General features: G+C 37.4%; 1 protein-coding gene across 1 annotated transcript in view; it reads right to left on the bottom strand.

Moving 5' to 3' along the window:
• Positions 1 to 14,418, bottom strand: part of MALRD1 (MAM and LDL receptor class A domain containing 1) — a 792,972-nt gene that overhangs the window by 24,674 nt on the left and 753,880 nt on the right. The window contains exons 38-39 of the mRNA XM_043564232.1: positions 14,083 to 14,162; positions 13,898 to 13,989 (exon numbers count right to left, since the gene is read on the bottom strand). Of these exons, the coding sequence (XP_043420167.1) occupies positions 13,898 to 13,989; positions 14,083 to 14,162 (172 nt within the window). The remainder of the gene's footprint in view (positions 1 to 13,897; positions 13,990 to 14,082; positions 14,163 to 14,418) is intronic.

Genomic DNA, 14,418 nt, shown 5'->3' with positions numbered 1-14,418 from the left:
ACATGTCTGGGCATGTAATGGGTACTAATACCTAGCTACTAGGAGAAACCATTTAGTAATAAAGACAGGGAGTAGAGGAAATATGTCTTCAGAGAGAGAATCACCAAGCAGAGAAGCAAAAAGAAGCAGAGATGAGAAGCAGATAAGAATACCATTGGGTCCAGGTCTTCCCATCCCCATTCATTGCTATCTTTGAGCCCTGGGAAATGTACATTTTTACACTAAATTCTTTGTTTTGATTAAGCTAGCTTGAGATTCTTTCTTCCCCTGCAAAGGGTCCTCACTAATATATTTGGTAGCAAGTATCTAACAGAAGGATCACAGAATGTATAATAAAATCTAGGAAACAAATCTCTGAAAACAACTTTAAGAGGCTTATTGCTGTATGTAGCACTGAGCTTGCGGTGCTCCATCCTGTATTTTTAAAAAAAATTAATAAAATTTCTTTCAAGTCATTGAAGGGTTTCTTATGCTACAGATTGTTTTTATAAAATCTAATGGAAAATCATAAGGTTTATTTAGAGAGAGTGACAGGTTTCCTACTTACATTTATTCCTGTGCAACTCAATTTGGTATTATTTTCAGGGAGAATCAACAGACTTAAAATTTGACATGCAACTTTTTTATTTAAATGTAACCAATAGACACAAGCAGTGTTTTTGGTGATGCTCAGAAGAAATGATGGTCAATAAAGTGTCCTGTATTGGGCACCGATTATACATACAGAGGTAGATACTGGGGACATAAAGACTGGTTAATATGGAAATAGTTAAGTAATAACACTACATGATGATGCTGTAATTGTCTTCCTGAGGACAACATTCTGACAGCTCAGTGACTAAACCTGAAGGAATGCCAGGATGTTTTTGCTTGGTATCCAAAATATATGGGTTTTAATAGCTCTGCCAGGCAGAAGGTGTGGAAAGCCACATGTTTTGGGGAAAAGGTGAGACTTTAGTCAAGTGTAGGGGCTGGAAGGGGCGGGATGGTGGAAAGTTAAACTTGGTACAGTAGTCTTTGAACACTGTCACTTGAGTTTCTCTAAGTAACTTAGAAGAAAAAAACTATGCATCTCCTCTTATATGTTTAAGGTAGCATCTAAAATCTTTATTGTAGGTTTCGTGGTTGCAAAGGATATAATTTCTGAAATATTTTATGTGAGCTCTTTCAAATTATTGAATTTGTCTGCCATGAAATCTAAATGACAAAGTCAGTCCTGCTTTCTAATCAAATAAAACTTGATTTTCAGAAAAAGACGGACTTCATTGTTCAACTCAAATAGATATGTTAAAATGTGTTCCAGAGCAATCATCTCAATTCATTGAAATTTCACATTCTAAGTGGGAAAGGAGAGAGAAAAGTAACTTGGCAAAAGATTTCTCTCCTGCTCCCCCTTTCAGTACTTCTTAACTCCAGTATCTTGCTACACGAATCTCTTTTTGGGAGGCTGTATTCTCATGTCATGCCTCTATTTGTCTGCCCCCCCCCCAGTGTCCTCCCCTGTCCTCCCCCTTATAATTTATTTTAAAGAGATTCGGGATAGGTGTGAGGTAAAGCGACCACCTGTGAAAGAAGAAATGAGAGAGAAGTGGCAGGCCGGATGTACTTTTCTCAGTCGGAAGAAGGTATGTGAAATTTGAACATCACCTAGAAACTGCTTGTGGCATGTACCTTGGAGAAGTATTTGAGACTTCTGGTAAGCATCCTCCAGTCAGGAGACCCCTGGTAGAGAGAACGGGATCAACTCCAGTTTTAGTCTCTCTGGTTCCTTTGAGGGGCTCCTCTCCTCAGCCCCACAAGTGACCTCAGGGCAGATGTGTAGTGAGCAATTCAGAAGATCATTAACAAGACTGAGAGTACAGTCCTGAGTGATATTATTGTTAGGCAGTAATAGGGAATAAAACCTTTTGAGATTTTGGAAATTAGAAGAGAAGGTACTACAAAGTGTAAAGTGGACAGGGAGGTAAATCAGAGGGTCACAGACAGAGATGCTGTCTGGAACCTCAAGCACTGGACCTTGCCTGCCTCTTCCAGGGAGGTAGTTTAAAAACATCAAAGTGCTTGTTTTTGTTTACAGTCATTTACTTCTACTGTGTTCTATCATCATTCTTTGATCTTGGTCCAGTTCACATATCTTGGGCAAATTTTATAACTATATTGTCGCTTTTAATAAAAGTTTTTAATGATTAAAACATAGTCCAGTCCACTTGAAAGCTGTAATATCAGATTCTAACCTCAGTTTGTGTCCTGCTCCTTTCCCATTTCACACTTGACATTTGACCATGAGACACTGCTTATAGTAAGGAAGATGATGAAGGTCATGATATGGCTTTAAGACACCCTATCCCTTTTCTCGAGGGTTAACTTTCTGGTGTGGACACAGAAAGAGAGGAAATGGGAGGCTAAAATATCCTTTTTTTTTTTTTTTTAATGTTTATTTATTTTGTGAGAGAGAGAGATTGAGCATGTGCAGGTTGGGGAGGGGCAGAGAGAATGGGAGAACAAGAATCCCAAGCAGTCCCATGCCCAGCACTAAGCCCCACACAGGGCTCCAACTCATGAACTTGAGCCAAAATCAAGTCAGAAACTTAACCGACTAAGCCACCCAAGCACCTCTGGAATATTCTTAATATCTAGTCAACTATCAGTAGGGGGCCCCCACCCCACCCCTGCCCATTGCACAATGAGTTTATGTAGTTCTGACTTGTTTAGGTGGACTTCCCCTGTCATGGACTCCATGGTGATAGTATATGGATTATGTGTGTTTGTGTGTATGTGTGTGTTTGTGTGTGTATAAGTCAGCTTCATTTGGACCCCTTCTATCATTAAATAAAAGAAAGAGAAGAAAGACAGGTGTGTCAGCCTTCAGCTCAGCCTGGCCCCTGCTTCCCTTCCAGGAGGGGCATTACCTCACCTAAACTGACAGGTACCCAAACAACCCTACAACTCCAGTTTATCTCCGTTCTCTGTGCTTTTTCAAATGGACTGAAGAAGGAAGTTCTAGATTCTCTTCCATTCCTTTGGAGGGTTGTGCATAACTGTGATACAGTATAATCTCTATTCCCATCTCCTGCCCTCTTACTGTTCCAGGATATATTATGCCACAGACCTTTAAGGCCAGCAGATGCAGAATACTCCCACATGGCTATCTATTTTCAGAACACTAAGCCAAAAATTATCTTAGTGTCTTTCTGCAAAAGATACATGTGTCAAATACTCCTAAGAACTTTTCTTCTTCTACACTTTGCTTTAATGAGCACTAGGAAGCAAATTTTGCAGACTTTTCACCTTTCCTCTGGGCATTACCAATCTGAACTGTTGATTCTCTTGGGAGCCTCCCATCGTTTGATATTGGGTAGAGCTAGTGGTTGTATATCCCTCCCTTTCTTCATAGGAAAGTGGTAAAACCTCTTACCATAAATATTGCACTACCCCAAAGACAATGACTCCAAGAATGCCTTTATCTCTTCTTTCCAGTCCTTTCTTTATGGTAGACTGGAGAGATGAAAGATTGGGTGATGGCAGTATAAATGATTCTACTTCTTCCATTAGTAAGCCTCAGTGGGTTGTATCTGACCCCAATTATCAGTAGTCTTTGAAAGTTCTTCAAAATGTGTGTTCTTTGGACCCTCTTATTTGCAGAATGTAGCCAGTTTCACTGAATTTCTTGTGACTCTTCTGTGAGAGGAGTTATTATTGTCACCTAAGAGTTCGATGCGTTCAGACAGGGTGATAAAGGCAATTATATCTAAGCTTTTCAGCTTAAATAATGAAGTTACCCTTTATTTTTGGGACCTCAAAGTTAGGTTCCAGAATATGGAAATGACAGATACTAATGTCTTATGATGTGTAAAGTCAATGTATCTAGAAAAAAAAAAAGTCCATGTGGAAGTGTAGGAAATGGTTGAAACATAATATGGATCTGGAGCTTGGAACAGAATTTCAGGAAGAGAAAGATGATTTGAAGCCATTAGCATATAGACGGCATAAAGCCTTGGAAATGAATGACATCTCCATGGAGAATGTGTAGAAGGGGAAGGGAAGCAGATATAGAGGCAAGGCCTGAGGAACATTAATAAGGTTTGGAAAGAAGGAGAGAAGAGGCCAGAAGTTGAAAAAAAAAAAAAAAAGAAAAAAAAAAAGCAGAGAGAGGAAAGGTTAAGAGAGAATGAACAAGGGCTCCTGGGTGGCTCAGTGGGTTAAGTGTCCAGCTTTGGCTCAGGTCATGATCTCACCGCTCCTGGGTTCCAGCCCCACATTGGGCTCTGTGCTGACAGCTCAGAGCCTGGAGCCAGCTTCACATTCTGTGTCTCCCTCTCTCATGCTCCCCACCCCGCTTGCACTCTGTGTGTGTCTCTCTCCTAAAAATAAATGTTTAAAAAAAAAGAGAATGAACAAAGAAACAGATGAAGGGAAAACAGAAATAGAGTTCCTTGAAGAAAGAGTATGAAGAACAAGGACAAAGGGAAAGTATAAAACTGAAGGACAGAAATGGGAAAGAAAAGGAGAAATGGCTGTCAGGCTGTGGCATAACGCCAACGGAATTTGCTTGAGAGATGTCTCCATAGCCCCAGTTATACAGGCTGTCCCACACACATCTGTAGGAGTGAAATTTAGGCTTCTTTTTGAATGTGCTCATGAGTTGTGTTAATATGAGAACTTATACATATTGTGACGTTTAATTTTATATGTCACCCTGGCTAGTCTGTAATGCCCAATTGTTTATCCAAACACTGGTCTGGATGTTGCCATGAAGGTCTTTTTAGGTATGATTAACATTTTCAATCAGCCAAGTTTAAGTAAAGCAGATTACTTCCATAATGTGGGTGGACCTTGTTTAATCATTTGAAGACTTTAACAGCAAAGACTGAGGTTTCCAAAGAAGGAACTCTGCCTCAGGGCTACCATGTAGAAACCTATATTTGTTTCTAGTCTGATAGTTGCCTGACAGATTTTGGACTCAAGCTGGCACCATCAGCTCTCACATGAATTTTCGACTTACCAGCCTGCCCTACAAGTTTCATGCTTGGCAGCCCCCATGATCACATGAGAGAATTTTTTAAGATAAATCTGTTTCATATATTAGTATTTTAAATTATATTAATACACTTAAATGATTATGTCATAAGTATATTTTATATAAGTATGATATAAATGAACATATAGAAATATGTTTATCTTAATATATCTTATTCTATTAAAATGTATTAATATGTTTATGTATTAATGTCCTATATTATTTATGTTAATATATTAAGATATTTAAAGATGTACATATACACACACAAAGAGAAACGTTACAATACTCATCTAATTATTTCTGTAACTCTGGAGAACCCTAATATAAGTGTGCATTCTAGCACAAAATCAGTATTTCATTTAATAGCTTTGTGTATATCTTTCTCACTAGATTACAAATTCCTTTAAGTCCAGACTGTTTCTCATTCATGTTTGTATCCATTTTGTCTGGTATATTTTAGGCACATAAGAAATTAAAGAATTAATAGATGAGTAAGATCTTCTTGATAGTAATAGATTGAAAATGTCATATCTCTTTTTTCTGATGAACACCATAATTCTGTAATGACTTCCTTAATTGATGATGTCAAGATTGGTGCCTGCTAATTACCATGATTGCAGGCTGGAGATCTGAGAAGAATTCATCAAGTAGGAGTCATACAAGTTGGCACCAACGCAAATGCAGTTATCCAGTATTCTGTGACACATTGGTGTTGCTGCAAATCTAAATCTTTGATCGCAAATTCTGGCATGCAAGAGATGATATATTTTTCTTTAATTTCTTAAACTTTCACTAAATCTAATTCTGAGTCCTTATCTTGCTCAGTTCATGGAAAAGTCAATCACTTTCATTATCTGGGTGACCTGTATCCCATATGGGTGGATAGATGGGTATTGGGTAAGAACTCCCAGGGTCCTCAGTGGCACTGTAGATTGTAAGGTCTTCTTGGTTTTTTGTTTTTTGTTTTGTTTTGATTTGATTTTGAATTCAAATATGCAATACATACAGCCTTGTATTAAGTTTCAGGTATATATTATAATGAATCAAAAATTTCTACACATTTCTCAGTGCTTATTTGGATAAGTGTACTCTTCTTCCATTTTATCTATTTCACCCATTGCCCACCCACCTCCCTGCGACAACCACCAGTTTGTTCTCTGTATGAGTCTGATTTTTTTGTTTCCTTTTTCTTTGTTTTGTTTATAAAATTACACATATGAGTGAAATCATATGGTATTTGTCTTTCTCTGACAAACTTCTATCACTTAGCATTATACCCTATAGATCCATCCGTGTTGTTGCAAATGGGAAGATTTACTTCTTCCTTACAGCTGAGAAATATGCCACTGTGTGTGTGGACAGAATACTGTCCGTCTATAATGGACACTTGGGTTGCTTTCATAATTTGGCTATTGTAAATAATGCTGCAGTAAACATGAAGATTCATATACCTTTACTGGGTAAATACTCAGTAGTGGAATTACTGGATCAGATGGTAATGCTATTTTTAATTTTTTTTGACCAACTTCCATACTGTAGAGTGGCTGCACCAATATGCATTACCACCTGCAGTGTATGAAGGTTCCTCATTCTCATCCTCACCAACACTTGTTATTTTTTGTCTTTTTTTAATTTTAACTATTCTGACAGCTATAAGGTGATATCTCATTGTGGTTTCAATCTGCATTTCACTTATGATTAGTGAGGTTGAACATCTTTTCACATGTCTATTGGCCATCTGTGTCTCCTTTGGTAAAATGTTGTGACCTGACACTGAGGACCTAAATGGTCAGATCCCCTGCTCGTTATTAAGTAGATTGTTGTTTGGGTGTTGATTTATATAAGTTCTTTATTTATTTGGATATTAACCCTTTATCACATACATCATTTGCAGATATCTTCTATTCAGTAAGTTGCCTTATTGTTTTGTCAGCTGTTTCCTTTGCAGTGCAAAAGCCTTTTTTATGGTATAGTTCCAATAGTTTAATTTTACTTTTGTTTCTCTTGCCTGAAGAGACATATCTAGAAAAATGTTTCAATGGCTGTCTTCAAAGATTACTGCCTATGTTTTCTTGTATGAATTTGTTGGTTTCAGGTGTCACATTTAGATTTTCAGTCCATTTTGAGGTTCTTTTTTGTTTGTTTTTGGTATGGTCAATTTCTTTCTTTTGCATATAACTGTCCAGTTTTCCCAGCACCATTTATTGAAGAGATGTTCTTTTTCCCACTGTATACTCTTGTCTACTTTGTTGTAGATTAATTGACCATATAAGAATGGGTTTACTTTTGGGCTCTCTATTCTGTTGATCTATGTGTCTGTTATTATGCCAGTAGCATACTGTTTTGATAACTACAGCTTTGTAGTTTATCTTGATCTCTGGGATTGTGATACCTCCAGTTTTCTTCTGTTTTCAAGATGACTTCAGCTATTTGGGGTCTTTTGTAGTGCCATATAAATTTTAAGATTATGTGTTCTAGTTCCATGAAAAATGATATTGGTATTTTGATAGTGATTGCTTTAAAACTATAGATTACTTGGGTAGTATGGACATTTTAACAGTGTTGGTTCTCCCAGTTCATGAGCTTGGAATGTCATTCCATTTGTTTCTGTGATCTTTAATTTCATTCATGAATGTGTTAAAAGAGGTTTCAGAGTAAGGATCTTTCACTTTGGTTAAGTTAATTCTTGGTATTTTATTATTTTTGGTGCAGTTATAAACAGGATTATTTTATTAATTTCCCTTTCTGCTACTTCATTATTAGTGTATAGAAATGCAGTCGATTTCCAAATGTTAAGTATGTATCTTGTAACTTTACTGAATTAATTTATCACTTCTATTAGTTTTTGGTGGAGTATTTAGGGTTGTCTATAGATAGTATCCTGTCATCTGCAAATATTGGACCTTTTACTTCTTCATTACAAATTTGGATGCCTTTTATTTCTTTTTCTTGTCTGATTGCTATGGCTAGGATTTCCAGTACTCTATTGAATAAAAGTGGTGAGAGTGGACATCCTTGTCTTATTCCTTATCTAATGGGACAAGCTCTCAGTTTTTCACCATTGAGTATGTTGTAAACTGTGGGTTTTTTTTCATATATGGCCTTTATTATGTTGCGGTATGTTCCTCTAAACCCATTTTCTTGAGTTTTTATCATGAGTCAGTGTCATACTTTGTCAAATGGTTTTTCTGCATTTACTGAGATGATCCTATGGTTATTATTCTTTCTCTTGTTAATGTGATAGATCATATTGATTGATTTGTAAATACTGAACCACAGTTATCTCTGGAATAAATCCCACTGGATCATGGTAAATGCATTTTTAGAGGTATTGTTGGATTTGATTTGCTAATATTTGTTGAGGATTTTTAAACCTATGTCATCAGAGAGACTGGCCTGTAGTTTGGTTTTTTGTAGTGCCTTTAGCTGGTCTTGTTATGAGGGTAATGCTGGCTTTGTCCAATGAATAGAAATCTTTTTTTCAACTTCTATTTTTTGGAATACTTTGAGAAGACTAGGTATTAACTTTTCATTAAATGTTTGGTAGAATTCACCTTTGAAGCCATCTGGTCCTGGACTTTTGTTTGCTGGGAATTTTTTTTTTTTTGATTATTGAATCAATTTATTTGGTAGTAATTGATCTGTTCAAATTTTGTATTTCTTCCTGATTCAGATTTGAAGGTTATATGTTCCTAGGAATTTATCCATTTCTTCTAGGTGTCCAATTTGTTGGCACATAATTTGTCATAAATGCTATAATCCTTTGTATTTCTGTGGTTTCAGTTGTTATTTCTCCTCTTCATTTTGCTTTTATATATTTGAGTCCTGTCTCTATTGGCAGAGTCTGGATCAAAGTATATCAGTTTTGTTAATCTTTTCAAAAAACAGTACCTGGTTTCATTCATGTGTTCTCTTGTTTTCTTGGTCTCTCTTTCACTTAGTTCTGCTGTCATCTTTATTAATTTATTCCTTCTACTGGCTTTGGGCTTTGTTTTTCTTGCTCTTTAGGTGCAAGGTTGTTGCTTATTTGAGACTTTTATTCTTGAGGTAGACCTTTGTTGCTATAAACTTCCTTTTTAGAACAGCTTTTGCTGCATCCAAAATATTTTGGCCTGTTGGGTTTTCATTTACATTTGTATCAATGTACTTGTTGATTTTTATTTGATTTATTGGTTTAGTAGCATGTTATTTAGCTTCCATGTATTTGTGTTCTTTCCAGATTTTTTTGTAATTGATTTATACATTCATACCATTGTGGTCAGAGAAGAGGCATGATATGATTTCAGTTCTTTTGAAATTGTTGGGACTTATTTTGCGGCCTAACATGATCTATTCTGGAGAATGTCCCATGTGCCCTTGAAAACAATATTTATTCTTTTGTTTTGGGATAGAATGTTCTGAATATACTTATTAGATCCATCTAGTCCAATGTGTCATTCAAAGCCACTGTTTGTATGTTGATTTTCTGTCTGGATGATCTATCCATTGATATAAATGGGGTATTAAAGTCCCCTAATATTATTTTATTATGGTAAGTTTTTTTATTTAATATCTTTTAATAGTTGCTTTATGTATTAGGTACTTCTGTGTCGGGTACATACATTTTTTTATAATTTTTTTTAAAAAAATTTTTAACATTCATTTTTGAGAGAGAGAGCATGAGTGGGGGAGGGTAGAGAGAGAGGGAGACATAGAATCCGAAGCAGGCTCCAGGCTCTGAGTTGTCAGCACAGAGCCCCGACGCAGGGCTCGAATTCATGGACTGTGAGATCATGACCTGAGCTGAAGTCGGATGCTTAACTGAATGAGTCAACCAGGCACCCTGGGTATGTACATTTTTACAATTGTTTTATTCTCTTGTTGGATTACTCCCTTTATCATTAACTAGCTAATGTTGTTGTCTCTTGTTACAGTTGTTGCTTAAGGTCTATTTTATCTAATATCAGGTACAGTTACCCAACTTTTTTAGTGCTTCCATTTGCATGGTAAATGTTTTTACATCCCTTTGCTTTCAATCTGCATGTGTCTTTAGGTCTGAAGTAAGTCTCTTGTAGGCAGCATGTATATAGGTCTTGCTTTTTAATCCAGTCACTCTATGTCTTTTGATTGGAGTTATTATTCCATTTACATGCAAAGTAATTATCAATAGGTATGTCTTTACTGACATTTTGTAACTTGTTTTATGGTTGTTTGTGTAGTTCTTCCCTCTTTCTTTCTTTGCTTGCTCTCTTCCCTTGTGGTGCTCTGGCCTTCTTTAATGTCTTCCTTCCTTTTTATTTTTTTGCGTATCTGCTATAGATTTGTGATTTGTGGTTACCATTTGGTTATATATAACATCTTATGCATACAGCAGTCTACATTAGATTGGTGATTGCTTAAATTGGGATCCATTCTAAAAGCACCAGATTTTTACCCCCCTCCAAGTTTTATGTGTATATTTTACACATCCTTTTATTTGTGAATCCCTTAACTGATGTTTATACATATAATTGATTTCACTGTTCTTCTGTTTTATCTCTGTATTTGTATCATATGTACATATCTAGTACATGTACTTATTTTATTTCACTTTATTTTTAAATTTATTTAATCTCTACACACAGTGTATACAGAGCAAGAGTCATATGCAGAGATCAAGAGTCACATGCTCTTCCCACTGAGCCAGCCAGGTGCCTCAAATCTGGTGCTTTTCTTGTTTTTATTTGCTTATGCCAGATTTTTTTCATATTTTCTTCTGTTTATAGCCTTTTCTTTCCACTCACAGTCCATTTTAACATTTCTTGTATAACTGATTTAGTGGTGATGAACATTTTTAACTTGTGTCTGTGATCTCTTTGTTTCTCTTTGTATTTTGAATGATAGCCTTGCTGGGTAGAATATTTTTGGTTGCAGGTTCTTTCCCTTTCAGCACTCTGAATAGATCCATCTCCCTCTTTTCTGGCCTGCAAAGTTTCTGATGAAAAAAATCAGCTGACAGCCTGATGCGTTTCCCTTGTAGGTGCCTGTTTTCTTTTCTCTTGCTGTTCTTAAGATTCACTTTTTATCACTACTTTTTGCCATTCTAATTATTATATGTCTTGGTGTGAACCTCCTTGAGTTGATTTTGTTGGGGTCTCTCTGTACCTCCTAGATTTGGATTTGTTTCCTTCCCCAGATTAGGGAAGTTTTCAGCTATTATTTCCTTAAATACATTTTCTCCCCTCTTTTCTTTCTGTTCTCCTTCTAAGATCCCTATAATGTGATTGTTATTACACTTGATAATAATCCTGAGTTCCTTTAATCTATTCTCCATTTTTATTATTATTTTTCTTACTACTTTTCAGCTTGTTGCTGTCCTCCAGGCTGCTGATCCATTCTTCTGCTTCCTCTCTAGTCTACTATTTATTTCCTATATGTAGTTTTAAATGTTTGTTTATTTATTTTGAGAGACTGAGTGAGTGGGGGAGGGGCAGAGGGAGAGAGAATCCCAAGCAGGCTCTGTGATGTCAGCATGGACAACAACGTGGGGGCTCAATCCCAGCAACTGTGAGATCACGACCTGAGCTGAAACCAAGAGTCCAACACTCAACCGACTGAGCCACACATGCGCCTCTCCCTATAGTGTATTTTAATTTCAGTTATTTAGTTCTTCATTTCTGATTGGTTGTTTGTTTATTTTAGGTTTTCTGTCTCTTTGTTGAAGGTCTCAGTGAGATCCTCCACTCTGTTCTCTCATCCAGTATCTTTATGACCATCTCTATCAGGTATATTGCTTATCTCCATTTCTTTAGCTCTTCTGTTGTCATTTTGTCCTCTTCTCTCATTTGTGATCTATTCTTCTGTCTCTTCATTTTGTCTAAGTCTTTATAATTCTTATTATATAATAGGAAAGTCAGTTATATTCTGACTTGAAATTGGGGCCTGATGAAGAAGAGGTCCTGTGGCGCTTTGTTCTGTGTCCTGTTCACCAGAGCCAGTGACTATAGAGGTGACCTATGTATTGCATATGCCCCACTGTTGTGGCTTAGCCTCATTTGCCTTCTGTCCATTCAGCTGCAGTGGCCCCCTTTCTCTTTTGTGGGTAGGATTTGGTCCTTGTGCTGTTAAGGGGCTAATCTGAGTCTGTCCTGAACATTAACTTGGGTTAGACCAAATGCCTGCCATCAGCCCATTTTCTGGGGCTGTGGAATCATGATATTGTAGGACACTCTCCCTGCATTGTCCCCTGAGAGCTTTTCATTGGTGAGTGGGGTCTTCACTGAGACAAAACCTCTGCCCCCTACCTATTAGGGTTGCAGTTACCCTGAACTACAGGGTTTTTTCCTTGTGCTGTCCCCTGTGAGGTTTGTGTTGGTGGGTGGGGTTGGCAGTCTGATTAGAGATCTGCCCACAGTCCCCTGATAGAGCTGCAGTGGGATTGATGTGTATGGCAATTTTCCCTTCTCCCCAGAGCAGGAGTCACTTCAGAGTGGTGCTGTTCACAGTTGTGTTGTTTGCAGGGTGATATTCATCAGAAGCTATGGAGAGACTCCACCCCAGTGGAGCAGGTTGAATGGAGTGAGTCTTCAGTAGAACACAGGGCGTGTGGTGTTAGCAAGGTAAGTGGAAAGTGTTACCGGTTCCTAGCAGGGCTACGTGTAGAATGAGATTTGACAGTCGCTGCTTTGGAGTGACTCCTGCCCAGTTGTGCAGGTATGATGACGCATATCCATAGGAGGACACTGGGGCAGGGTATGTAGTGTTAGAAAGCTACGTAAAGAGTGTTCATACTCATTCTTGAAGGTGTCTGGTTGTCTAAGATGTCAGGGGGGAGAAATGTCACCTTCTGGCTCTTATTTTCTTGGATAAGTCTCCTAATGATCCCTGCCCTTCCAACATCCATTCTGAGATTAGTAAAGATATCTACTTTATGCATACTCCAGGTAGTTTTTAAGCTGCTGCTTCTATGCTGTATATTTTGGAGGGTTGTTTGTTCTACTCTGTCTTTAAGGGTGTGGACTCAGTTTCATACTGTCCTCTAGCTCTTCCAGAGTAGAGCCTGCTGATTTTTAAAGCACCCAATTTTAAGCTCTGCTGGTTATAAAAACTCCAACAGTTAAGCCCCACTGGTTTTCAAAGTCAAATATTATGGGGACTTGTCTTTCCAGTGCAGGACCACCATGTCTGGGGTGCCTATTGTGAGGTCTGTTCATCTACCTGCTTTGTGATTGTGGTATCCCTCCTGTTTGTGGTTAATCTTGTGGGAGTTTGGTTCCTGAATGTTTTCTGTCCTTTCTGCCATTTTTAATGTGGCCTCTGCTCTAGAATTAACTGCATGGGGCCTCTTCTGCCATTCTTCGGGTCATTTTCTGAGTTAGTTGTACTGATGTGGCTATTATGAAGTATATCCATAGGAGGAGGTGCACTTAGGATCCTCCTTCTCTGCTATCTTCCCAGGCTCTCCTTCCAATTGGGGTCTTGTTGGTTTTGCATTAGTTCCGTTAGGCGCAGCAGCTATTGGTCTCTGTTCTGTATATTACTTGGACCATGGGAGTCTTAGCCTGAAACACTGATGTTAAGAGTTCACTGGGAGAGCCAAGAAAATATCTGTTGTGCAGTTCCCCAGGCATCACCAGCAAGTGGGACACTCATGTCTTTTAATCTGTGCAGAATGCCACTTTCCCTTTCATGTCATTATCAAAACTACTTTTAACATAATGTGAAAAGTAAACTTAAGGCTTTTTACTGAAAAAAGAAGAATGATTATTGTTAAGGAGCTCCTACATCATGGCCAGAAAGAAAAAAATCCATAAAGTATAGAAACACAAAGTTACCTGCATATAAAATGGAGTAAAAGAAAAATAGAGCAAATGAAATGTTTCAGAAAATTGTTTTACCACAGTACCTTTTACTCAGTAATGGTCCTTTTCTGTTTGCAAGAAAACACAAGACTGCAACTGTAATATGAATCATCAAGAAAGCTGATCCAATGCCCAGGAAAGTCCATATGTCTGGAATTTCAAACCAATTAAAAAGATAAATATGTAGTGAAAACCATTACAAATTCCAAATTCAAGGAAATATTTAGTCACAATGTCACCTACTATTCTGAGGGTATATGAAATCTGCAGGAGAAGGGTTAACCTTGATGTGGCATCGATTTCCTTTCCATCCTTGTCCACAACTGAAAATAAGATAAAAACAGGTTAAAAAAAATAAGTGGAAACATAGTTTAGCAGTACTGTCATGGAATAAAATGATGAATGTCAATAAATAATCGTACAAGGGAGTATGGGTAACTTTGATAAGAAACCAAAAATATTAAACCAAAGCAAAAGCAAAATTTTTCTGTTTTCATAATTGTGTAAGATGACTTTCATAAAACTATTTATTACCTTCTTGGGGTAGCTGGGTGGCTCAGTCAGCTAAGCATCTGGCTC

The sequence above is a fragment of the Prionailurus bengalensis genome, chromosome B4 (genome assembly GCF_016509475.1).
Source record: "Prionailurus bengalensis isolate Pbe53 chromosome B4, Fcat_Pben_1.1_paternal_pri, whole genome shotgun sequence".
Taxonomy (NCBI): Eukaryota; Metazoa; Chordata; class Mammalia; order Carnivora; family Felidae; genus Prionailurus; species Prionailurus bengalensis.
This window is presented reverse-complemented; position numbering and strand designations above follow the sequence as displayed.